The sequence below is a fragment of the Schistocerca serialis genome, chromosome 5 (genome assembly GCF_023864345.2).
Source record: "Schistocerca serialis cubense isolate TAMUIC-IGC-003099 chromosome 5, iqSchSeri2.2, whole genome shotgun sequence".
In the NCBI taxonomy this organism is placed as follows: domain Eukaryota; kingdom Metazoa; phylum Arthropoda; class Insecta; order Orthoptera; family Acrididae; genus Schistocerca; species Schistocerca serialis.
The window spans coordinates 366,432,795-366,459,808 of NC_064642.1; the positions used below are offsets into that span (position 1 = coordinate 366,432,795).

Sequence of the window (27,014 nt, forward strand, 5' to 3'; positions counted from 1 at the left end):
CACTGCATACGTGTCTTTCGCGAGGGTAATGACACAGTCAGGCAAACCCATTAATTGTTTAAAATCATTGTGACTGAAAATTCATTCGAGGAATTCAAGAAACAACACGAAAATGTAAACATCAAATTTATTTTTGAAGATATATACATTTTCAGTCTGACAAACGTTTTCTTTACAATTATCATTTTAGACATTCATTTCTATAGAATCAGAAGATAATGTGACTTAATGAGGACTGGACATTATTTATTCATAACGAAAGAGTTGGTAGCAGCTGAGTACTTTTTACAGTCTGTAAAACACATACATTGTTCCTCAGTTGCGTCTTTTAGGAGATTGTTACTGTAATGTTGAATGAGTCCGACACCTCTTTCTGCAACGTCATTCAGAATAACCATATGCTCAACTTCTTGAATTACACTCTTGTAATAGGAGTCGTCTTTCCGTATTTCAAGGGTCTTTGTGGAAAAAATGAGTACTGATAGAAAATCTTGTGAAGAATGTTTTCGTAACAGGTGTTACAAAAGATGGAAAGTCAATATTCCTAAAACAAGAGAGGTCATCTCTGTGCAAAATGTACCGTTTCACTTGATTTTTTTCCTTGTTCTTCTTCATTTTTTCCTAATCCCAAGATAACTTGAGCCACATTTGCCTCGACCTTTTTTTGGATATTGTTATCAAACAAAACTAAAGCCCCAGTTTCTGGAGGTATGTACTAATGGTATTTGAAAACTATTTGTAGCAGCCTTACTGATTACTCGATCAAGATCATTATAATTTATCAGTTCACTCACGAATAGAAAATCATGGTAACGTGCCTTTTTGCTCCTGCTGACGAAAATCAGTCCCGATGTACATCTGTACGAGAAAATTACATATTCTTGTTAATGAGTTCTCCATACCAGACAAGTGGAGTTGATCTTGAACCATGTATAACTTGAATGCGTATATGGGGTTTACCATCCATCCAGAATCAGTTACAGCTCCTGCGATGAGAAACGATACCCCACTGTTTGGAATGCCGCCAAGAAATGTCATCGTTAACTCCAGCAGTTCTCAGTAATCATCTTGCGGTTGTTTCTGCGTAGAAATTTGGTTTTCATGAAACTCAAGAATAACAACTCGTACATCATCAGGTACTTCATTGCCGCCAACCAAGTACTGTTTGTGCAGAGTTTCGACCCATTTACTCTAAATGTCTTGAAGAGTTCCTTGTCTTGGAAAGTTCCAGAAACAGCCCCTTTCAGTGAGTCGTAACACGTCCTCAACACTAATTCAAAAATTTGATGACGGCTGCAGAAGATAAATAATAGGCAGAGGCCACTTTTACCCCCACCTGGCTAGTACAGGTGTCTATACTTATACAATTAATGTTTTACTATTAATAGAATTATGATATTTATTACATATTACAATATTAGGGTTACAATTTTGAAAGAGGGTTATCTCTAATAATACGGCTTTATTTAATAACAATAACAATGGCAAATTTCGTAACGAAGTTCACACAGCAAGAGTTCCAAACTTCATGATCGATTAGAATCGTCTTGTAGTTGTCTGTTTGAGCTGAAATTTTGCCCATACCGTCTTTTTTATTAATTCGAACAAAACAGGGAGGTGGGAGCTATTTCTAGAAAGATAAAAATAAGGGCTACCCTAATGTACATGTACGCACCTTCGGCGGGTATGCATATGTTTATAGTTGCAGTTCCCTGTGACTGGTTAAACAGCCACCAGAGTGCTTCCGATGTTGTTTTCTTTTAGGTCCTTTGTTGTAGCCTGGTAACAACACTAATGTTGTTACCAGGCTACAACAAAGGACCTAAAAGAAAACAACATCGGAAGTTTGGCGGAGTCAACTGGATGCTTCCGACACAAGAAGACGTCAAAGAAAGATTGAAACAGAAAATATTGGAACCGTCACAGGGACTAATACATTTTCTCGCCGGTCTTGATCCCTACACGGCGTATTTGCATCGAACACTTAGAAGATGAACATCGGAGTGTTCCTGTGGCGTCCTTATGGGGACACGCGAGCACATCATATATGAGTGCCAAGAGGTCGAGCAGGTTGTCTCTGACGAGAAGCAACTAATAACTAGAAACTATATCTTAGAAATCGTTCAATACTTGCAAAAACTGACGATCTTTAAGAAGCTGGTTGATAAAGTATCGAAACATGCATATACGGAATATGTTCAAAATGATGGGGGATCCAATGTTTAGACAAGTCTCACACCTCAGATACATCTGAGATGTGTTGGAGGCTAAAATGAATTGGCAAAAATATGTGTTAGCCGGTGTAAAACAGAACATTTGCCGGGACTTACGAACATTGAATTTGACCAGAGAAGCAGATGAATGTCGTCTCTCCTGTCTGTTGGAAAATAGACATGGAGGTTGCCTGGGATGGATTATGGTTCACGGTTTCCTTCCTGCTCGTCCAATACTTTATACACAAGACTGTAGTCAAAGCTCAACCAGCGCATCCCGAACATGACTAAATTACCCATAAAGACAACCACGTTATGTACAACTTTTTCACTGCTGGTAGTGTAGTTTGTTTGTTGTTTTGTTTGAAAAGCAGTTAATTTTGTAAAGTAGTGTGTAGTTCAAGAAGAGCGTGTAGGGAACTGTAAAGTAAAATTAGACTGGCAGTGGTTGTAGATACTAGAGGACCGCTCCTCATGGCAGAGACGGGCAACTTCCCAGATTAGCTGCGGAAGCTGAGTTCTCAATTAGGTATCAGTATCACAAATGTTTCACTTCACGGTAAAGATAAACACTGTCAAAATTGCTATAAATTAATAATGTATAGTCAGTAGCGCCCGTTTAAAATGTATTAGATAAAGAGCTATTGATACACAAACAAATGAAAAAAAAATGTTACCAGGCCCGGTACGGCATACAAGGGGCGTTAACAATACATGTTGAATGATCACTGTGAAGGGCATGGAGGTGTTGCATACTTGTGTGACAGCGTTACCAGCACCTGACACAGTACGTTATGGTCACATTGTGAGTCTCCAAATGAGAAGCTGGTTGAAACGTGCGATATCCATATGTTGGGGGGATTCGGTTGTATAGTGGGCTCACGTTGGAATGCATGGGAACCTCATGGCAATCTTAATGATTTCGGAGGTTCCAGTCGACCATATCTGACCAGCACAAGTGAATATCGGTGTACTGTGCACCAAGCATATCGTAACACCTTTACATCTGTGCACGCCATCCAAGAACAAGTATCGGACTCGTTGCAACACTCTGTACTAACTGCTGACGTCCGCCGCTGTGGATTATATTACTTTAATAATTACAGCAATCATCTACTTTGTTATGCATTTTTACTTAAACTAATACGCGTTTTGGGCTTTCACCCGTCTTCAATTAGGGTAATACATATTTGAGTCTTCACTCAGTATATAGTTACAAACATCGACAGCCTACTGAATCCTGCAGCTGCCCTATACTAAATAACAAATGCAAAGTTTTGCATTTATGGGTGTGGCCCAAACACTTTTTACTGCTATTTTGCATGAAACGAACCCAATATCAGCCATATTGCCAACTGACATCTTCTTTAACATCCGAAAAATACATATCGTCAAACACAATATTTTGATTAAGCAAAATATGACCTCTGACCCTAACAGAACCTGTAAGCAAAACATAATCCTTGACCATATGTATTTTGAGGCTGTAAATAAATATGTTAGTCCAGAATGAGATTTTCACTCTGCAGAGGAGTGTGCACTGATATGAAACTTCCTGGCAGATTAAAACTGTGTGCCGGACCGAGACTCGAAATCGGGACCTTTGCTTTTCGCGAGCAAGTGCTCTACCAACTGAGCTACCCAAGCACGACTCACGCCCCGTCCTCACAGCTTTACTTCTGCCAGTACCTCGTCTCCTACCTTTCAAACTTTACAGAAGCTCTCCTGCGAACCTTGCAGAACTAGCACTCCTGAAAGAAAGGATATTGCGGAGACATGGCTTAGCCACAGCCTAGGGGATGTTTCCAGAATGAGATTTTCACTCTGCAGCGGAGTGTGCGCTTATATGAAACTTCCTGGCAGATTAAGACTGTGTACCAGACCGAGACTCAAAAGCGGGACCTTTGCTTTTCGCGAGCAAGTCCTCTACCAACTGAGCTACCCAAGCACGACTCACGCCCCGTCCTCACAGCTTTACTTCTGCCAGTACCTCGTCTCCTACCTTTCAAACTTTACAGAAGCTCTCCTGCGAACCTTGCAGAACTAGCACTCCTGAAAGAAAGGATATTGCGGAGACATGGCTTAGCCACAGCCTAGGCGATGTTTCCCGAATGAGATTTTCAGTCTGCAGCGTAGTGTGCGCTGATGTGAAACTTCCTGGCAGGAGGACTAGTTTTCCAAGTCTCGCAGAAGAGCTTCTGTGAAGTGTGGAAGGTAGGAGGCGAGGTACTGGCATAATTGAAGCTGTGATGAGGAGTCGTGAGCTGTGCTTGGGTAGCTCAGTTAGTAGAACACTTGTCCCCGAAAGGCAAAGGTCCCGAGTTCGAGTCTCGGTCCGGCACACAGTTTTAATCTGCAAGGAAGTTTCAAATATGTCAGTTGGCAGCCATTTTCTGCAAAACAGAAGTAAAAAATTGTTTGGACCACATCCATAAATGCAAAAATCTGACAGACAACAGAGTAGTACACCTAAACAGCAGTACATCGTAAATATGCCACTCACTAAGTGTAGTAGCTGAACAAAATTGTTAATTTGTAGGGCAACTGCAGCATCCAATTTCCTGTCGATGTTACAACTATGTACAAACTGAAAATTCAAACATGGTTCCAATGGCTCTAAGAACTATCGGACTTAACATCCGAGGTCATCAGTCCCCTAGACTTAGAACTACCTAAACCTAACTAACCTAAGGACATCACACACATCCATGCCCGAGGCAGGATTCGAACCTGCGACCGTAGCAGCAGCACGGTTCCTGACTGAAGTGCCTAGAACCGCTCGGCCACATCGGCCGGCATTCAAACATGTATTACGCTAACTGAAGATGGGCGAAAGCCCATAATGCGTATTACCTTAAGCAAAACTACATAACAAAGTGGCTGGTTGTTGTATTTATTAAAGTAAGATTCTGCATCATCCCACACCATTCGTCGGAGACTGCTAACAGCCGGATTAGGGAATTACCGTACCATGAGTATGCTGCTGCTGATATCACAACACAAGCGGCTGCGTACGGAGCGATGTTGTGACCCGGATGCAAGAACTGCTGATGAATGCCGTAGCATTGTGTTCAGTGATGAATCGTGGATCTGAACTGCCCCAGATGATCATTGTCGGGGAGTATGTCGGCCACCTAGGGACAAGTACGTTCTTCCAGTGTTTTGGAGAGACACAGCGCAGTTACTCCAGACGTCACAATGTGGGGATCCATAGGATGTGCCTATACGTCGCGAAAGGCAGTGTTGAGGGAAGTCTGAGGGTACAACGTTACGTCAGGAACATGCTGCTTCCTCATGTATTACGTCTCTTGTGACAGTATCGTCGTGCTACTTTTCAACGGGATAATACTCGTCCACACACAAACATGTTTCTCTATGAACTGTCTGCGTGATGTTGAGGCACTTCCATGGGAAGCAATATCAATAAATCTGTCCCCAACACAACATGTGTGGAACCAGCTCGGACTTCAACTCCATCCCAGTGCTAGTAACCACTACATCAACCACCACTTAACAACAATTTTGGACCTGTTTTCCTCAGGTTGGGGTACCAAGGCTTTATGGCCCCGTTCCGAACCGAATCACTGTCTGCATGCAGGATACAGGTGTGCAACGTAATTCTTCTAAGCTGGCTCATACGGCCAAATTATTTGTAAATATAACTAGATTTTGTAATCACTGCAATAACATCACATACCAGCTGAATCCGTGAAATTTCATTTCTTTTCCTCCTCCCCTTCCGGATGCTTTAGTTATTTTGTGAGGCACTGCATCATGCCTTACACTGCTGATCACTAAAGTTGCAACACAATGAAAGACAGTAAATATTTTCAACCATGGTGCGTGTCTGCGTCAAATGGTCTCATTTCAGTTCGCATATACTCACGTACATTTCCTAAAAGAATGTTTTGTAAATCAAGTGGAGTCCATTGAACTGTTGTTCCCAGAAATGCTATCAGGTAAGCCTATAAAACATCATTTTCTTAAAGAGGTGGGCAAGGTATAAAGGAGAAATTTTCTACTGGTGAGAGAGTTATCAGAGCAGAAGCTTTATTCGACCTAGATTTTGTTCATGAGCAGGCAAACAAAAAAATTACTGTCAGGGGTAATCGTGATGTGTACATCTGTGCAAATAGCCAGGGAATTCCACAACGAATTTTCACTTTGCAGTGCGCCGATATGAAGCATCTTGGCAGGTTAAAACTGTGTGCCGGAACAGAAGTCCAACCTGGGACCTTTGCCTTTTGCCAGTAAATGCTCTACCGACTGAGCTACGCAAGCATGACTCATTGCGCCTCCTCAGAGCCATTGTTCCACCAATACCTGATCTCCTACCTTCCAAACTTCACAGAAGCTCTCCTTCATGACTTGCAGGACTAGCACTCCTACAACAAAGGATATTGCGGAGACATGGCCTAGCCACAGACTGGAGGATGTTTCAAGAACAAATTTTCTCTCTGCAGCAGAGTGTGAACTGATATGAAACTCCCTGGCAAATGAAAAAAGTTGGCTTAGCCCTCTCTTCGCAATATCATTTCTTACAGGAGTGCTACTCTTGCAAGTTACGCAGGAAAACTTCTGTGAAATTGGGAAGGTGGGAGATGAGGTATTGGTAGAAGTAAAGCTGTGAGAACGGGTCGTGTTAGTAGAGTGCTTGCCCGCGAAGCAAAGGTCCTAAGTTCGCGTCCTGGTCTGACACACAGTATTAATCTGCACGGAAATTTCAACGAGGGGATTATATATGAACGTCAGAACATTTTCTTGTGTTTTGTTTCTGTTCTGTTCTCACTTGCGAACTTGATCATTTTATTGCGTTTACTTGAGTAACTATAAATTGTGATGTGTAATTTACACACAGAACTGTTTCGCGTTTTATTCACAAGGCATCATCAATGCTTTTAAATTATACTTGTGGGGGTCGATGTTGTTTCACGTCCGTAGGTATAAACCTCAGAGTGCCCAATACGTAACCCCTGGATGCTGCTTAGAAAGCAACACAATTAGTTGCCAGACTATCTTTCTAGATCTGCTGGTAATACAAGATGTACATAACAGACTTAGAAGGAATGACTCAACATTACGTCAGGAGCCATTTTCAGGACCAAACAAATAGTAAACTTGGGCCAAGCATTAAAATAGTAAACTGAACATTGAAGGTATTAAATATAACAAAATTCTAAATTCTACACAAACATTGATTGAGGACAATATCGACGAAGTTGTCATACGGGCAACTCATGCAGATAATGAAGATCATCTACGCTCTAGAGGAAAAATACTAGGATATGAAATCACTGGCGCTGCCATGCCAATTTTGTAGCCACATACGTCCAGAATAAAACAGAGAACGCTCACCTGCTACCCACTGTCATAGACTACAACATCCACTCAGCGGCTATTAAAATTGGGAAAGTGATCATATGTAATATCTACAAATACAGCTTATCCCTGACCAACGTATGTTCTTCAAACATTCCGACATCCTGTAGTCTTTGTAGGAGACTTTAAGAGTTACCACACACAGTAGTAATTTAAAATGACTGATACCAGTGGTGAAGCCTTAGTAAACTGGGCATAAGAAAGCAACATCCGTCTTATTTTCGATACTAAAGATCGCGTTTTTTTCAGGTCAGCAGATTGGAAACAAAAGCACTATGCAGATTTATGTTTTGTCACAGCTTATGAAAAGCATCGCTTGGTCAGCGCAACTCGGAATACTCTGTCATGTATCCCTTATAGTCGACACCGTCCGGCTCTAGTAGAAATCGGCACAAATATCTCACTGATAACTCCAATTCCTCAACCTAGGTGGAACCTACAAAAATCTAATTGGAGTGCTTTCTCTCAAGACCTTGACAAATGCCTGAGCTGGATTCCTTCATCTGTTGTCAGCTATAAGAAGTTTCAATACAGCAAAAAAAAAAAAGGAGCTATATTCAGATGATATCGAAAATACGAGCAATACATTCCAGACTGAGACGACAAGTGTGAGGTACGTTACAATGATTTTCAAAGCAGCGATGACAGAGGAAAACCAGACGAACTGATACTGCATGACAAAACAAGTGAGCGGAAACTTCTCAGACGATACATTTCAAAAGATCCAGTAGAAAAGCATGTTCCCTGCTTTAAAAATTAGAAGGAGAACATAGCCTCACAGCTCCTAACAAAATAGCTTCGCACATTGTCAAAACATCTCAAGTAGAAATTACCGAGAGACCACAACACTTATTAAATGAGAACTCAAGAAACTAAATGCAACAGCAGGATTAGACACTAAATATACCTGCAGCATCACCCCTGAAGAGATTTCAGCAACAGTAAAGAACACAAAAGCTGGTGAAGCTCCTAGCTTTAATGACATGAAAATATGGTAAGCAGAATTCTTCAACTCACGACTAAAGACGGAAAACATGCTCCAAGAACTTAAATGTGTCAACGTAATTGTTCTCCTAAAGCCAGCTAAACATGGAGATCTTACGCGAAGTTATGGTCCCATTCCACTGCTTAGTGCGGTATATAAATTTTTGGAACGAGTACTGCTAAATAGTATTGGTTAAACAATACTCACAGCTATCCGTGTAGAATAAGCCGGATTTTGCCCCAATTGAAGCTGTGCAGACCACGTCCTGGCTCTCGCATCACTTTCTGAAGCGGGTTTTCAAGAGACGTTGAAAATATCTGTGGCTTTTTAATTGATCTGCTATACTGCATGGAGAAAAGGCCTACTATCTCAGCGAGCGAGGTGGCGCAGTAGTTAGCACATTCGACTTGCATTCCGGAGGACGACGGTTGAATCCCACGTCCGGCCATCTTGATTTGGGTTTTCCGTGATTTCCCTAAATCGCTCCAGGCAAATGCCGGGATGATTCTTTTGAAAGGCCGACTTCCTTCCCCGTTCTTCCCTAATCCGATGAGACCGATGATCTCGCTGTTTCGTCTCCTTCCCCAGACAACCCTACTACCTCTATAAACTTATGAAGATAACCCCAGGCGAAAATGTTACAGAGCTTATTGGCAAGATGACTGGTTACAGAGAGATCCGGATCGTCGTGGGAAACAAAATCAGTAGCCAGAAATTTCTCCAGAATGGCTTACCACAAGGTTCGGTATTAGCATAATTGCTCATTAGCCTTTACGTTGTCGGCATGCCAGAAACACATTGTGAAAAATTTGGCTATGCTGGTTTTGGGCCATGGCTATAAAGCAAACTTGTTTTGATACTATGGAAGAAATCCTGATATCTGATTTTTATGCACTGGCTGAATACTTTCGAAGATGGGGCTGATACAGAAGTGATTTGCTTAATCAGAAACAATGCAATAGAGCTCTGGAAGTCTGTGTTGATGACACATGCCGTAACTACAATAAGGAGACAACATACTTGGGTGTCGCGATAGAAAGAAACCTCTCTTTTAAATCCCGCTTCAAGAAAACTTCTTCTATTCTGCGGACAGGAAATAAATAATCTCGTTCAAAACTTTGTGGAGTCACATGGAGATCATCAGCGACAACTCTGCGGACTTCTGCATTGAGCTTGGTGCACTCGGCGGCGGAGTACCGTGCACCGGAACAGCTGAAAAGCACTCATGTTAACAAACTTGATGTTCAACTTAATAATACCATGCTCATAATTTCGGGAACAATTAGGTCTACTCCCACCATCTGGCTGCCTGCTGTGAGGCACATACTATCCCCAAATCCGTGAAGGTAAGAAGCCTTGGCCAGGGAATACAACAAGATGCTAGTAAACACTGGATTACCGCAGCATTCTGACATCCCTGAAATCAGAAGCAACAGATATCGTTCGAGACATCTCCCTCTTGCCTTTCCATACAGTCTCACTAAGATTAACTTAACCAATTTCTGTAAGAGAAAATGACTCCAAAATACACCAGTAACATGATCGTTGTATTACTGAGAGAGTTCCTGGCTTTACTCAGCCCCATAAGATTTCGTCAACTCTCAACAGACTGAGAATGCGACATTAAAGATGTGGAGATTCACTTCTGAAATGGAGAATGCTGTCCTCACCAGCAAGTGACTGTGGTGAGCCGAAGCAGACTAGCCAAAACATGAGGAAAGAATGCAGCGCTGGTCCATGTAGACCGGGTTCCGAAGAATTCCTGTTGGCAACCTCAGATTCCATCAAATATATATGGTGTAACTGTTATAAATGCTATTGTTGGCTGAGGCCGGTGTATTGAACAACATTAAATCAGTATTTACATTGTTTTTCAAACAAATAATTATAGCTACTATAAGTTGTATGTTTTTAGGTTGGGTACTATTTACAAATACGCGTGGAAAGATCAAGCTATTAATGATTATTTTACCCTGAGCAGTAGGTCAGGTTTTGAAATGTGGATGCTTGGACACAACACGGTTAGTCTATACTGTCCACTTTGTGGTGCAATTACGACCATTCAGAAAACATTACGTAGTAAAGTTTGTGACGTGTTTGTAGGAAGACTGTTCTACGCAGAGAAAGAACAAACAACACACTGATGTGTGTACATATTAATGTACCACATACCGAAGTATCTGTACTTATACCCTTTACACCCCGTATAGAAGGACTACATGTTTGTGATTAATTATTAAATGTTTACAAATAACGTTATGCAATTCAAAATTGAAACGCACTTAGATGCCACACATCAAATAATTAAATATTATATTTGCGAATATGTACGAGGGTCAGTTTATTAAATCGACTGCATGATTTCGTCGGGCTGATTGGGCTGGAAACAGATGAATTGTTTACTGATTTGTGGGACTGTCTGAATTTACAATTATCACTTTTCTGTGGCTCTTACATATCTGTAATCATTCATCTGTGTCTACTGTAAGGACTAATCGAAGAACTTCAGAACATGCATGAAGATATAAACTTTTGTGTTTATTGATAACGCATACGAACGAAATTTTAGCTGTTGTGCGCGGAACGAAAATACACTGACCGGTGCGAAAAACGCAAAACCAAATAAATAATGTGTAATCATTGTGTAATTATCTATTTAATCAAGCGCGTCAACCAATTTTTTGAGAAGGGATATGTTATTGGCATTGCTTTGCGAGTAACCTATGAAATGCTGTTAGTTTATTGCACTAGCCTCCACTTTTGTTTCTCACGCAACTGGAAAACACATCACTGAACGTAAGGCGAATAATATTTTCCCGATCTTGTAACGCTAATTGTTGTATCCTCAATTGTTCTCCTTTCAATCACACGTGTTTGTAAGGTCTTTCTGTGATTGTCAAAATCAGGTTTCTGCAGTAAACACGCCGTTAAGCCCTGAACAAGCTGCAAAAGCTGTTGATTTGGTGGAAGCTGTCTGCAGCATGCATTACCTTGCCGAAGTATGACGACTACTCATTTCACGATTTCCAGAACCATACGGAGGTACAGGGAAACTGGAGGAGTTGCAAGGAGACCAGGAACAGGCCTGAGAAGAGGAAAATCGAAGAGAGATGACCACTTCTTACCGCTTCAGCCTCTCTGCAGCCCTAACATCATCGCTATTGAAGCATGAAAACGAGTCCCCAGGTTCAAGGGGTCAATGTCAGTGAGAGACCCGTTCGAAGAAGACTGTAAGAAGCTAATCTTCAAATCAGAATACCTGTTACAGGTCTGGAACTCGCCAGAGAGCACTGCGTAGCTCGACTACGTTTCACAAGGCAACATCTTGGCTGGACAGTACAACAGTGGGATCAAGTGTTGTTCACCGATGAGTCGCGATTTGATGTCCGATCACCTGACAGAGGAGAGAGGGTCTGGAGGAGGCCAGGGGAAAGGTATTCACATTGGACATTCTCATACAGGACGCCTTTTCAGGATGGTTCTCTGATGGTGCGGGTAGGAATCAATATACCTGCAAGGACGGATTTTTCTTCGCGGAGCATTGTAGCCTTACCGCACATCGGTATGTGGAGGAAATCTTTCTGGAGCATGTTGTGGTTTTCGCTTCATATATTGGTGATAAATGTAAATGTCGTGTGACTAGGGCTTCCGTCGGGTAGACCGTTCGCCGGGTGCAAGTCTTTCGATCTGAAGCCACTTCGGCGACTTGCGAGTCGATGGGGATGAAATGCTGATGATTAGGACAACACAACACCCAGTCCCTGAGCGGAGAAAATCTCCGACCCAACCGGGAATCGAACTCAGGCCCTTAGGGTTGTCATTCTTCCGCGCTGACCAATCAGCTACCGGGGGCGGACATTTATTCGTAATGATTTTACATTAATGAACGACAATGCACGCCAACATGTTGCGAGAATTGTGCAAGAGTTCTTGGATGAAACAGGGATTCATGCTATGTGTTGGCCTGCTCCAAGCTCTGATTTGAATTCTATTGAGGACTTTTGGGACCGACTGGAGAGAAGAGCCCGTCAGCATTACCCAGAGACCCTACAGGACCTATGGAACACCCTCCTAGAAGGATGGGATATGATTCATCAACAGGACACTACCGCATTAATGAAGAGCGTGCCTGCAAGGTTGTATGCCGTCTTTGGTGCAAGAGGTGGCAATACACGCTTTTGAGAATGCGAACAGGGGTCTCCGATATCGTCTGCGAGGTCTGTGAAGTAAAGTGTGAAGGGTATAACAACAAAACAGTTGCATCTCAGCCTTAATTTGTTAAATTTGTTTGTAATCGTCTCCCTTTTTTCATTCTTGGACGCTTAGATGAGATCGCACCACAACATTCCATCATAAAATAGTGGATTAGTGTCATAAAAGTGTCATAAATTTAAAACAAATTTCTGTTTCCGTAATAAATTGAAGTGTTACCTTTTTCTTGGCGGTCAGTGTCGACGTTAAAAATTGTAGGTCATTTGGGGTGAACATTGTGTGAAATTTAGTACACAGAGCTGAGCTCGATATACTTGCTTTAACTCGCCAGCGAGTCCTGTGACGTCATCTTCGAACTCGCCGCCCCGTGTGCCCTTGACTCGACTTGCGAGTCCCCGCCACAGTCCACTCGTCACCACAGTCTGTTGTAGGCTACAGGTGGACTCGCATCACTCAGGGAGAGCGAGTACACGAGTTTGCAAGCATAGCCGCGGACTCGCGGCATTTCCGCTACAAACGCAACCGTTTTGAAAGCAATTTTCGCCATTAAACCGTAGATTACTCTCCATTTATTTCGCAGGATCATGATTTCGGCTTTATAGCCATTCTCGAGTGCAAGTTGAAATCTCACAAAAGGTGCGACCTGCTTAAATGACGGAAGCAACGATTGGGCATAACGATTGATGCATACCAATGTAACAACTGATCGGTTGGCAGTGGGTATTGTTGTGTTTACAAACATATTTATATACATAAAACTTTTTCGAAGATAGCCGCAAATTTATTTAAATATTTAATATCTGTTCAGAGAATGTCTAACAATTACGTTGGCATATACACGCTTTAGTCGTTACCGTATCTGTAAAGATATACCAGAAAATGTGACGTGAGGATGAAGTGGACTCTCTAAATGGTGGTTACTCGTTAAAATAAGTTACAGAAATGAATGATCTCACAACTCGCTATTAGCCAATAAATACAAGTTGCCATGACCAAATGAATGTAGAAATAGCATGCTTTCTTGCGACAGTGACGTTGGTCTGTGCCCAGTTTTCGTTTGGTTTGATGCAACATATGTTTTTGTTCAGTGTGGAGGTGGAATAAACAAGAATACAACCATTTTGTTTGCATGGAACCAAAATTGTATGTTTTTCGTGTGAAGCATGGACTACAGCGTGAAACTTTTCCAGATATCACTCCTTGTCTAACAGAGCATATTTGCAATTGCGTACTTTGCACCAATTAATTTTCGTCTTTCACACTCCACAGTGTCACTAAACACGGCTTCGTTAAAGGCCATCTGATCTTGACAATCGGTCATTTCGCTTTGTGAGTGCATCAAGATCGTGTACTGATCTTTTGTACTAACAGTACGTCACGACTATTCTTACATCCCTGTATGCTTCAGTAAGAGCGAAAGAATCTGCAAGAATGAAGCGATCGCAGAGGCACAGTTCTCTCCATACTCGCGAGACAACAGGGGGAACGAAGGAAGGATGTTTGCACAAATGTAACAGCGGCGTCTTTGTTTTAATTTATTCGCTTTCGGTTCTCGCCCAGCTAGCCATTTTAGTAGTGGAAAAACGATACGAGAGTGTGTTTGAGGCGACTTTTCGTGTCAGTAACGACGATACGAACGCAAGATCAATACGACATCAAGTCCCCAAGCGAAGAAAATCTCCGACATGCCGGAAATCGATCCCGGACCCCGTCGGTTAGCAATCTACTGCGCTGACCAAGCAGCTGCCGTGGCAGACAGTAACAGCCGATGTAATAAAGACTTTTATCAGCTATTACTAAAAGTGAAAGTAGAGAGAAGGAAAACAAAATCCATTTTCGACCAGAATCCAACCAACGTCCTTGATCGTGCTTGCTCGTGCCCGTACACACTACGCTATTGCGCTTTTCAGAGACTGTTGACAGTTTAATAGATCGTAAGGATATTCATCTCGTCCGTCTGCCGAGGATGTCTTGAACAAAGACCCACCAGCATTAATGGTTTTAGGGCGGAGTACCTGCCACCTTAAACCCCGTCATCACTCATTCCATACGACAGTCCCCATCTGAGTCCCCACGCTCTCCCCCTCGCCAGAGTTACTTTGCTAGCTTTGAATTCCAGTTCTATGGGACTTAAGATGTGAAGTTTTCACAAAGTTGGTAATTTCTTTTTTGTTCGTAATACTACAGAAATTGCTGCCAAATTACACATTTATCCACATTGTCAGTGACATATACGAGCGTAATCACAAATGTAAGGCCTATTTTTTATAAGCACATAGATCTGTTTATTTCTACAATGATTTACATCATTTCGGGCGCGGGAAGCGAGAACGCTACCGCACGACCTACAGCTTCAACATTTAGCTAGTTTTCGACATAATTACCATTTCTGTCGATGAATTTTTGTATGCCCATGTCATGCCAGCTCGCCGCCATGTTGTTCAGAAAGTTATGAACCTCTTCTTTCACCTCGTCGTCGGAGCTGAATAGCTTTCCGGCCAAATGTTCTTTTAACCAGTCCAGAAAGTTCTCCTATTCGGCTGCAAGGCGATGAAAAATGCGCGGGAAGCATCAACTCGTTGCCGCATGTGGTCTTCAGTTAGCATGCGTGGCACCCATCTTGCGAAAAATTGTGAGAGCGGTGCTTCGGGAAACCTCAGGAGCCAACGTGCAGAGATCATCCATGGTGATCTGCCGATCTTCACGAATGCTTTGCTCAATCTTCAACACTGTCTCCTCAGAAATTGATGGTCTCCCGCTCCTTTGTTCGTTGTGAATTTTGGTCCAACCAGCCGCAAACTCTCTACACCACTTAGGAACATTTTTGACATCCATGCACGACTCACCATACACTTCCGTCAATTGGTGGTGGATTTCAATCGGTGCAGTGCCCTTTGCGTTCAAAAACTGAATAACTGCGCGCAATTCGCACTTGGCGGTAACATCCAACGGAAGCTCCATTCTCAACGGCTGCCAAGCCAAGACAGCGCCTGAGCGCGGCGTGCGCATGTTTACACACAGCGCGTGAAGCACTCTTCATAACAGTGTGACCAACTGCCGCACAAATAGAGTTCTGTACTTATAAAAAAATAGGCTTACTTTTGGGATTACCCTCGTATATTGTGTGCATTTCGTTGCTTTTTCTTTCGGGTAAATACTTCAGTTCAATTCATTTCAGCAGCACGTTCCTCTTGCCGTAATTCGTATACTACCGAGTTGCTCAACTTCAAAATTTCCCTCGCACTTCCGTCTGCACAGTCACTGCTTTCTGCTCCTCATTGCCAATAAATGCAATTTTGCAACAGCACGTTTGAACTGACAAGTAACAACGCACACTACTTTAACTAGAGTATGTCTGTACCTAATCACGCGATAAAGTTGATTCCCGCAAGTGTCGGTTGTGTAGTTCGCTTTCCGTGCAATACGCTTAAGGTAGCTGACACTCAGTCCTACCCAGTCACATTAACATAATCACCTACCAAAAACCGAATAACCGCCCTTTACAGCACGGACAGCTGCGAGACAGTAGTTAAGAGGTTACGTTGAGCCCACTTGGAATGTTTGTATTGCATAACCTTTTTTAACGAATTAATTACATTATATAAACTTTTTTATAAGATAAAATAATCTTAGAATATGTTTTACCTTATGAAAAGTTGATATAATATAATATAGTTCATTTAATTAACTCCCAAAAAGGTTACGTAATAGAAACATGCCAAGTGCGCTCAACGCACCTACTTACTCCTCGAGACGTGCAGGAAGAGAGCCAGTGAGGTTGTGGAGGGTTCCGACAGGGATGGGGAGCCACGCCGACTCCAGTGCTGTGGCCAGCTGAACTGGGTTTTCCGCCTGAGGATCCATGGCGCGAACAGCCCACTCAAGGTTGTCCCAAGATCATCGATTGGGTTTAAATCCGCCGAGTCTGGAGGCCAGGCGAGTATGGTACACTCATCCTGGTGCCCTTCGAACCACGCACATACCCTGCAAGCTATGTGACACGTTGCATTTTGCTACTGTAGGTGTGGACATGGTCCCCAAGGATTGATACATACATGTGTTGTTCCATTGCGCCTTCCGTAATGACGAAATCACCCATGGAATGCCACGAAAACATCCCCCACACCATAACGTTCCGTCTGCGAGCCTGACCCTTCCGGCAACTGTTGCAGGGTGTTTGCTTTAAAACGTTCCTCACCGAGCATGCGAATGGCCATCTGATATCCGAAGAGGCCACTTGTCGTTACTGAGTGGGTGTCCAATTGCCCTATTAACGTGCAAATTCCAACCTTCGTTGCCGATGAACAGCAGTCAGCATGAGTGCATGTTCCAGGCGCCTGCTGCAGAGGCCCATATGCAGCAACGTTCCCTGAAAGGTCGTTGAGGAGACGGTACCCCCTCGGTTCTTCTGGGCGGTGTTGCTCAACAGCTGCACGTCTTCTCGCCCGCACACATCTCTACAGCCGTAGTTCACCCTTGTCATCTATGGCCCCTGATGCATTATAGTTGCTGTGTTGGATTGGGTTGGGTTTTTTGAGGGAAGAGACCAAACAGCGAGGTCATCGCTCTCATCGGATTAGGGAAGGACGGGGAAGGAAGTCGGCCGTACCCTTTCAAAGGAACCATGCCAGCATTTGCCCGGAGCGATTTAGGGAAATCACAGAAAACCTAAATCAGGATGGCCGGAGACGGGATTGAACCGTCGTCCTCCCGACTGCGAGTCCAGTGCGCTAACCACTGCGCCAAGCCGCTCGGTGCATTATAGTTGCCTCACCGCCGATAAAGGATAGCGCCATTTTGTCATGCACGGTACTCTTTAACAATGGCGGCACGCTTACAGTTTACAAACTTAGCCGTTTCGGAAATGCTTTCACCCTTGGCCCGGAAGCCAATCATCGTGCCCTTTTGGACGTCAGCTAAATCGCTCCCCTTCCGCATTCCGACAACGACTGTACTGTTTTCCGCGCCCCCCGTACAACTCAGGGGATGCCTTCCACTGCCAGTGCTTCGGCCTGCCGTCTGTGAGTGATTATTGCCCGTTTCGAACATAGTCGACAGTCACATTAATGTCACTGGACCGTGTTCAGTCATTGAGCTGCCTCTTCCGCCAATAAGTATAACTGGGTTCTTGCAATTAATTACTTCCATCATCATTTGCCGAAAGTGACCTTAGCAAATAGTAATAATAACAAAATTTCTTCAAATGGCACACCATTAGACATGTTCCTAAAGCCGAGCGCTATGACATTTTCTGCAGGGTGATTTGCTACATCGAGACAAACAGCCGGAAACGATCCTCCGATACGTACTTGTTTTCCCTATGTCATAGTTTCCACACAGTTGTCTCCTGAAACCCCAGAGGTACTTATGAAGAACCATGTATTTTATGTTATCCTCGTACATAGTACTTTACGTGCAACGTACGGTCTGTTTGAAGATGTAGATAAAGGATTAAAAGAAAAAACATATAAGCACTAAAAAATAAATGTGATTATAAATTTGTTACGGAATTCATTGTGTTAAGTCTCTCAAATGCTCAACACACTGCCGTGGCAGGCGTTACAGGAGAGACGAAGCGCATCGCGGAGAGTCTTACTTGTAAAAATCCGAGAGCTCCCATTCCAATGTTATCCAAGAAACGTATTATTTCCTTCAAGTTATGTCCCACGTTAAGACCACGACTAAAATGAGGGAAATTCGAGCCTACGCCTAGGGTTACGGACATCTTTCTTCTTGCATCGCACCCTTGAATGGACTAGGAAGGGGCAATTGAATCTGGCGCAGCGCCTATCCTCCGCCACGCACCGGATATTGGCTTGCAGCGAATGATGTGTGTTACACAAGTCATGATTGGTTTCACGTACCTACGCTATCTTCCGAAAGCTACACTGCTTGACAATTGCTAAGGAATAGACACATTGCTTGACAGGAATAATCACAGGCAATGGTGGACGCTTGAAGGTTGAGGTAAAAGATGTTTGACAGCGGACCTAGTAAGATGAGATGATCATTTGCAACTATTATCCGAAAGACCCCATCTGGGGACATTCGTCCACCTACTGCAAATCTTTCGATTCGACGACACTTCGTCGACTTGCACTTCGATGAAGGTGAAATGAAGTGATCAGTATAACACAAAGATCCATTCCCCCAGCGAAGAAAATCTCTAACCAATTCAAGAATCTAACTTGGGACCCCGTGATTTAGAGACAGTAATTCTAACGACTAGACCAGGAATTGTGGATGGTGGCCATCGTATCATCATCAGGCATGTGGCTTGCCATTATGGGGTAAGCCAGATGACGATGTCAGACATTCTCCACGGTAACAACCACTATCCGTGTCATCTACAACGTGATGACGGCTTGTTGCCTCCACGGAAAGGGTTTTATCATTGGTTCGTCACAAAGGCCACTCTATTACATACCGTACGTACTGTGTTTAATGTCGTCCACCACTACCTGTAATTATTCCTGTCCAATATTGTCTCTTCGCAGCTGTCAAGCACTGTAGCTTTCGGAAGATAGCGTAGGTACCTGAAACCAATCACGACTTTTGTAATAGTACATCATACGCTACAAGGCAATATGTGGTGTGTGGCGTAGGATAGATACTGCGCCAGATTCAATTTCTCCCTCCCATTCCAGTCAAAGATGATACACAGGAGGGAAGACGCTCGTATCCCTCCGTGTAGACTTGAATTTCCCTCGTTTTAGAGTCGTCGTCTTAACATGGGGAGTAACTCGAAAGAAGTAATACGTGTCTTGCGTCATGTTGTAACATGAACTCTCGGAACTTTTTAAGTAAGGCTCTCCGCAGTGCGCGTCGTCTCTCTTGTAACACCTGCATTGCTGTGTGTAGAACATTTGAGAGACTCTTCCAATGATCAAACAAATTTGTTACAAAGCTATTCTTTAAATCTTTCGTATCTGTTCCTTTAATTCAACTTGGTAAGGATCCCAGACTGAGGGACAGTTCTCAAGAATTGGTGTAGTAAGCGCTCTCTTTCACGCGATAATTACACATTCTCATTATTATTCAGATTTCCCTCGTTAAATTTCCCTAGAGAGAAACTCCCCGATATTTGAAGGTTATGACTCATTCCAATTACTGGCCGCTAATCCCAAAGTCTTCACACGTACCTCTGGGGTTTCAGAAGACGACTGTCTGAAAACTATGAGACACAGAGAAAAAAGAGTACGTATCAGAGGATACGGCATCTCTCCATGTTTGTAACTCACATTGCAGGTGCTCAATATGCACACCTTTGGTGACGAGGCAAACATTAATACGTATGGAACTAACTGCACTCGCAGATATGAAATGCCAGGGAGGGCGTGATAGCAACCCGTTTCGGAATTCTGTAGAATGGGTTGCTTATCAACAGGCGCGAACCAATTCGATCTAATTAGATGCGAGAATACGGAGCACATTATTTGTCTTCACGACACGCCTGCCCCCTAGTGGTTCGCTCTACAATTTCGTCACGGCACGGCACTAATCGAAACTTGCGGAGATCGTGTAGCCACTGATAAACACTATCGTATCGAAATTATCCTGCCATATATTAGCGGACAACAATATGGAGTGTGTACTCCCTTCGACTTTCTCTGGCGACGATTTCAATAATATGTCTGAATGTCTATAGAGGAATGGCAACCCATTTTTCTTCAAGAGCTGAAATTAAAGAAGGTAGTGATGTTGGACGCTGTGGTCCGCGGTAAAGTCGACGCCCTAAGTCATCCCAAAGGCGCATCATTGGGTTCAGATCGGGACGCTGAAAAGGCCAGTCAATTTCAGAAATGTTAATGTGCATAAATCATTGCCTCACAGTTGCTGCTTTATGATAAGGTGTACTGTCATGATGATACAAACGCTTCCGAAATGGTCCTCTACAGTACGCAGCACACAATGGTGCAAAATATGTTCATGTTCTTCTGCATTTGGCATTCTCTTAAGCTGACCACACCCTAATCGCGATAAACACCCCTATACCGTAACCCCACCTCCTCCAAACTTCATTGTTGGCACTATACATGATAGTAAGTAACATTCTTCCTGCATTCTCCAAACCCAAAGCTTGCAGCGGACTGCGTGGTTCCTCAGTCTATATCACTTCTTTCTAGTCGTCCACTGTCCAGTTGCGTCGCTCTTTACACAACCTCAAGATTTGCTTACCATTGACCACCGTGTGCGTTATGAGGAGCTGCACGACCACTACGTATAGTCCGTTCTTTTTAACTACTTATCAACAGTCATTGTGGTAGCTGGTCTGCTGGTATCATTTTAGAACTCTGGAGTGATTCTTTCTGCAGATTTCACGCGATTTTTACAACCACTCCAGCAACACTCGATTGTCCTTTTCCATCAGTACATGTTCACAAACACATCCCCAATAGTCGCCTGGGCAGCTTTAGAAGGGTTGAACGGTTCGTTATGGACTTTTTACTCAGTTGACATCCAATGATTAGTCCACGTTCATAGTCACAGAGTCTATCCTGACCGATCCATTATTCTATTACTGCTTCTCTACTGGGAATACAATATTGCCCGCCTCCATCTACAATTGTGAGTCCGCTGCTCGTGACGTCTAGTGATCAATTTCGCATTACCTACATACACTCCAAAACAAAAGAACGGCTTACCACGAAGGACTTATGCAAATTGGTTATAAACTGATACTCACACAGGAATCGACGGAAAACGCAAAAGTGTAAAAATTGGCCGCCGATGGATGAATGTGTGACACCGCAGAACAGTTTCACCACGCAGCTAACAGGGACATCGAACAGGGAACATATCGATAGCATGGAATAAAGTCTTTGCGAATTTCATTCCGTGTACTCAGTTGAAGAGTAAGTACGCCTCGCAGACAGGCGCGTGAACTATGTACACAGACCCCAGCATTTCAGAGAGGACGTGAAGCTGGGCTCAAAGAAGCCGATCGGAGTATTCGGCGAATCGCTCGACATTTGAACAGGAGTGATGCCACAGATCGAAGATGTTGGCAGGAGTGGGTGAACCGTGGCCAAACACAGAGTTAAGAAGAAAGCAGTCGGCTTAGAGGGACGACAGAACGAGAAGACCGACCAATCGCAAGAGAGGCACTCAGAGCCCGGATTCGTCGTTATCACCGATCTGACGTACAACAGATGCTTCAGTGAGGACAAGGATCATTAATAGGCGGCTCACAGGAAGCGGAGTGAGCTCACGGTGCCTTTGCGCCAAGTACCTTTGACCTCCATACACCAACTAGTCCGTTTGCAGCGGTGTCGGTCACATTCTTCCTTGAATCTCATTGGTTGGAGTAGAGTTGTCTTCAGTGATGAGTCCCGCTTCCAACTGAGCCCGATGACCAGAAAAGACTTGTCTGGAGACGCCCCTGACAGCAGTGGGATACCAGCCTGAGTATTAGTGAACATACGGCCCAACAACCAGGAGTGCCGGTCTGGGGTGTCCATTTATTTCATAGCAGGATCCCTTTGGTTGTCATCAGTGGCACCCTTACAGTACAGCGCTACGTCGACGATATTCCAAGCCCTGTTTTGTGGCCCTTCATGACTAGCCATCCTGGGCTTATATTTCAGCAAGATACTGCCCGCCAGCTCAATGGAGAGAGTTTCTACTGCTTGTCTTTGTCCTTGTCAAACCTTACAATGACCAGAAAGGTCGTCGGATGTGTCCTCAACTGAGAACGTTTGGCGCATTATTGACAGGGCCCTCCAACCAAATAAAGATTTTGACGATCCAACACACCAATTGGGCAGACTTTGGACAATATCCCTCAGGAGGAGATCCAACAACTCTATCAATCAATGCCAAGCCGAAAAACAACTTGCAGAAGGGCTAGAGGTGGACCAATTTGTGAAGCTCTGTCTCTTGAATAAATCAGCCGATTTTCCTGGAATTGTAGTCATATGTTTCTCTGTACGTGTTCATTACAACTACCGATTTTTGTCCCATTCGCATAATTCCTTCGTGGTGCATCGCTTTCTTTGTCTTAGAATGCACTTTTTTCTGGATAAGATCTGTTAAATAAAAGTCAACGTCTAAGCAACATTGAATATGATAAGAACTTGCCTTGGAGCTGACATCGACGCTGCTGCCGTGGTGGGGCGGCCTCCTGACAAGTATGCCCCTCGGCTGCGGCGGTGGGGGCGGTTGAGCCGTGTGGGTTGGCGCTGGCGGCTGGGCAGGCGGAGGCCGAGGCTGCAGCTGCGCTCTGTTGGAGGGGGCGGACAGCGAGCGCGCCAGGGCCTGCTTGGGCGGCGGCCGCTGCTGTGGGGGCGGCGTCGGCACCGGCAGTGGCTTTTGAGAGGCCTGTGCCTGCAGCTTGGGCTGCCCCTGTGTCTGCAGCTGTGGCTTGGGCTTAGGCGGCGGCGGCTGCAGCTGGGGCTGCGGCTGCTGCTGAGGCGGAGCCTGCGGCGTCTTGGGCGGCGTGCAGGGCGGCGCCTCGGCGTCTCCAGCGGCGTCGGCGTCGAGGACGCGCCCCTGGTGGCCGGTGCTGCGGAAGCTGGCGCGACGAGCCGCTGCAGTGGTCGGGCGACCACACAGGCCCAGGCTGCGCGCTGCGATCTCCTTCTGGCGTGCGTCCAGCACCTGCGTTCCGTTCGAGAGCGTGACACGATTTTAAAGGAGGTTTAAGGGAGACCTGGAAGTAAAAATTTTCAGCTACACAACTACAAGGAGCGTTCAATAAGTAATGCAACACATTTTTTTCTTCTCGGCCAATTTCACTTTAAAAAATACGGAATTTGTTGTGGGACGTCGTGGAATATTCCCGGTTCAGTCCGTAAGTTCGTTAAGTTCCAGTAGTTGGCGGCGCTTTACATAGCCTTCAAAATGGCGTCTCTAACAAAGGCTCGTTACAAGAAGAGAGCTGTCAGCGAGTTCCTTTCAGCGGAAGACCCAAGCAACGGATATTCATAAGCGCTTGCTGAACATCTACAGACTTCTGGCACGAAACAAAAGCACGTTGAGTTGTTGTGTGAGTCGTCTGCCATCATCGCAACAATGTCGCGCATACCTGTCCGATTTCCCTCGTGCCAGCCAGCCGCACACAGCTCTGACTCCTGCAATTTTGGATGATGATGATGATGTTTGGTTTGTGGGGCGGTTATCAGCGCCCGTACAAATTCCCAACCTTTGCTCAGTCCAAACTCGCCACTTTCAGGAATGATGATGAAATGTTGAGGACAACACAAACACCCAGTCATCTCGAGGCAGGTCAAAATCCCTGCCCCCGCCGGGAATCGAACCCGGGACCGCGTGCTCGGGAAGCGAGAACGCGACCACGAGACCACGAGCTACGGACTGCAGTTTTGGAAGGCGCAGACACTCTCATTCGAGGTGATCCACGGATCACGATCAAACACTTCGCTGCTCAACTGGACCTGTCTGTTGGTAGTGCTGTCACATTCGTCCACCAGTTGGTGTACTCAAAGAAGTGTGCCTGTTTGGATCCTCGCAGCCTAACGGAAGACCGTAATGAGGAACTAAAGATCATCTGTGCGGAATTGATCTCGCTTTATGAGACTGATCGTGACAATTGCTTGCTGAAAATTGTCACAGGCGCTGAAACATGGCTTCATCAATTCTAACTGAAACAAAGCTACAATCCAATAAAAAGTGCAAAGCAACATCCTCAGCCGATGAAGTCATGGCGACGGTCATCTGGGACCCTGGAGGCGTTCTTCTGTTTTACGTCCTGCCTCCTGGTGCAACCATCACCTCTGTGGTCTACTGTGCTACCCTCAAGAAATCGAGCAAACTTCAGCGTGTTCGTCGCCACAACAATGCAAAAGAACTTGTCCTTCTCCATCACAACACAAGCCTCACGCAAGTCTGTGCGCCCGAGAGGGAGCTCGCAAAACTTCATTGGATTGTTCTTCCTCATCCACCCAACAGGTCGGCTTTCTCACCTTCCGACTTCCATCTATTTGGGCCAATAAAGGATGCTCTCCGCAGGAAGCAGTATGTGCAGTACGTGGATAATGGAGAGGTTACTGATACAGACGACGTTGGCTCTGACGTCGACCAGTAGATTGGTACTTCAAATGGCTCTAAACACTAATGGGACTTAACATCTGAAACCATCAGTCCCCTAGACTTAGAACTACTTAAACCTAACTAACCTAAGAACATCACACACATCCATACCCGAGGCAGGATTCGAACTTGCGACTGTACCAACAGCGCAGTTCCAGACTGAAGCGCCTAGAACCGCTCGGCCACAGAGGCCGGCAGACTGGTACTATGTGGGCGTATAGGCCCTCCCAGCAAGGTGCATAAGGCCGTGGCACTGAACGGAAACTGTGTCGAAGAACGGGGTTTTGTACCCAAAACAGTGGGGAGTAATATCATGTATTGGAATCCTAAATAAAATCAACCTGCTTTCAGAAAAAACTGTTGCATTAGTTGTTGAACGCACCTCGTATAAAAAACTGGCATACCTTGTTTACTGTTACTCTGTTGTGTGATACGGTACCATATCTTGCGGTAACTTCATTTTCATTGCAAGAGTACATGAAGAAAATTGACTCACCTTAAAAGCTATTGAAGACACATGTTGACAGAATTTCGTGTGGACAGTTCTCTGTTTTCGATTGCTACCAACTCAAGCGATCTTTTATCAGTAGTAGCTCTTTCGAAACGTTGCGAAATGTTGTTGTGTCGTGTCAAGTAATTGAAAAACGAGTGTTTAACTCTATCAATACCAACGCATTTTTCATAACGCGCTTTACTAAGGTGTGCGGGGGACGGGGGTACTTTATGCCCATCCGAAAAAAGTTTAAAAAAAAATTGTTTATTGTTCTTGACATTAACAACAAGAGTTTTAAATAGGTACTGATATGTAACCACGACTCATGTCCTAAAAACATCTTTTAGCAGACTTTTAGCAATATCAACGCATTTTCAATAACGTGTACTGCCAAGCTGTGCTACTTTAAGAGCAAAGAGATACTGATGTTTTAAGCGAGCTCCTGCACCTGAAAATATTAAACATCGCATTCATTGTGGAAAGAGACATTTACTATTAAGACTTGCGTTTCACTTAAGTTTAAGTGAAGGTAATAAATATTTGTGGTATCAGGTCGAAGAATTGATTACAAACAATTTTTTTTCAAAATTTTAAAATATAAATTAACTGCCTAGATTACAGTATTTTTAAAAGGTGTGGATCAAGAGCCATCTCCCCCCCCCCCCCCCTGCTCCCCTCACCCCCTTGGTATTGCGATGGTTAAACATGAACGTCTCTGTAGCCGATTTCTCGAGTTTCCGTTACTTCCGTGTGTTGTTTTGCCATAGCCGCTGAATGATATGAGGCAAGCGCATCCGTGGTCTGCCAGTACTGACCAATAAACAAATAAATATTCCCTTTCTCACGACCCATCTATAAGTGTAGGCTATGTCATTCTTTCTCCACTCCCCGTATTCCCTCTAGCCACACCATATTCTTTCCGAAGAAGCACTAACAGAAAAAATACCATATGTCGACAATGGTATCGATTCTTATACAAAGACTATTCGGCAACTGATGGTCAGAGTATTTGAACTGTCGATACGAGAGGCATTCAATGAGTAATGCAGTATTTTTTTTTTCCTGAAAGTAGGTTAGTTTTATTCAGGATTCTAATGCACCATGTTATTTCCCATTCCTTTGGCTACAGAACAGTATTTAGATATTTGGACAACATGGTTATGGAGTAACAGCGATCAGTATAAATTAACTTAGTATTAAGAAAACAGTCTTAAGACTGACAGCCTTCTGCCACACCTTGGTATACGTGACGCCACCAGCAGTCGACCACATGTTCGCCCTGAAGATGGCCCCTGCGATGGGCTGAAACAGGTCGGCACTAATTAAATAAAAAACGTGATTAAGACTGTTTTCTTAATACTAAGAACAGTATTTTCCAATACACTCTCTGATTAATGTGACGGCCTTACGCCACCTATCTGGAAGGACCTGCATTCCCGCATGGTACCCCTCTACTGGTCGACCTCAAAGACAACGTCTTGCTGCATCATTAATCCACCTGCTGCTTCTCGAGGGCTGCAACCTTCAATGGGCCAAACGGGTGGAAGTCTTCTGTTAGGCAGGGCCGAACCCAGTGGGCACACATCTTGAAGTAGCCTAACTGGTAGATTAGTATGTGAGCATTGCCAACAGAGACGTCCACTTGAGCAGCGAGACCTTTCATTGTGATCCGTCGATCGCCCCG

At 44.2% G+C, this 27,014-nt stretch overlaps 1 protein-coding gene across 1 annotated transcript in view; it reads right to left on the minus strand.

Moving 5' to 3' along the window:
• Positions 1–26,602, minus strand: part of LOC126481942 (uncharacterized) — a 34,453-nt gene extending 7,851 nt beyond the window's left edge. The window contains exons 1-2 of the mRNA XM_050105901.1: positions 26,552–26,602; positions 22,870–23,388 (exon numbers count right to left, since the gene is read on the minus strand). Coding sequence (XP_049961858.1) covers positions 22,870–23,388; positions 26,552–26,602 — 570 coding nt within the window. The remainder of the gene's footprint in view (positions 1–22,869; positions 23,389–26,551) is intronic.
• Between the last annotated feature and the right edge of the window lie 412 nt (positions 26,603–27,014).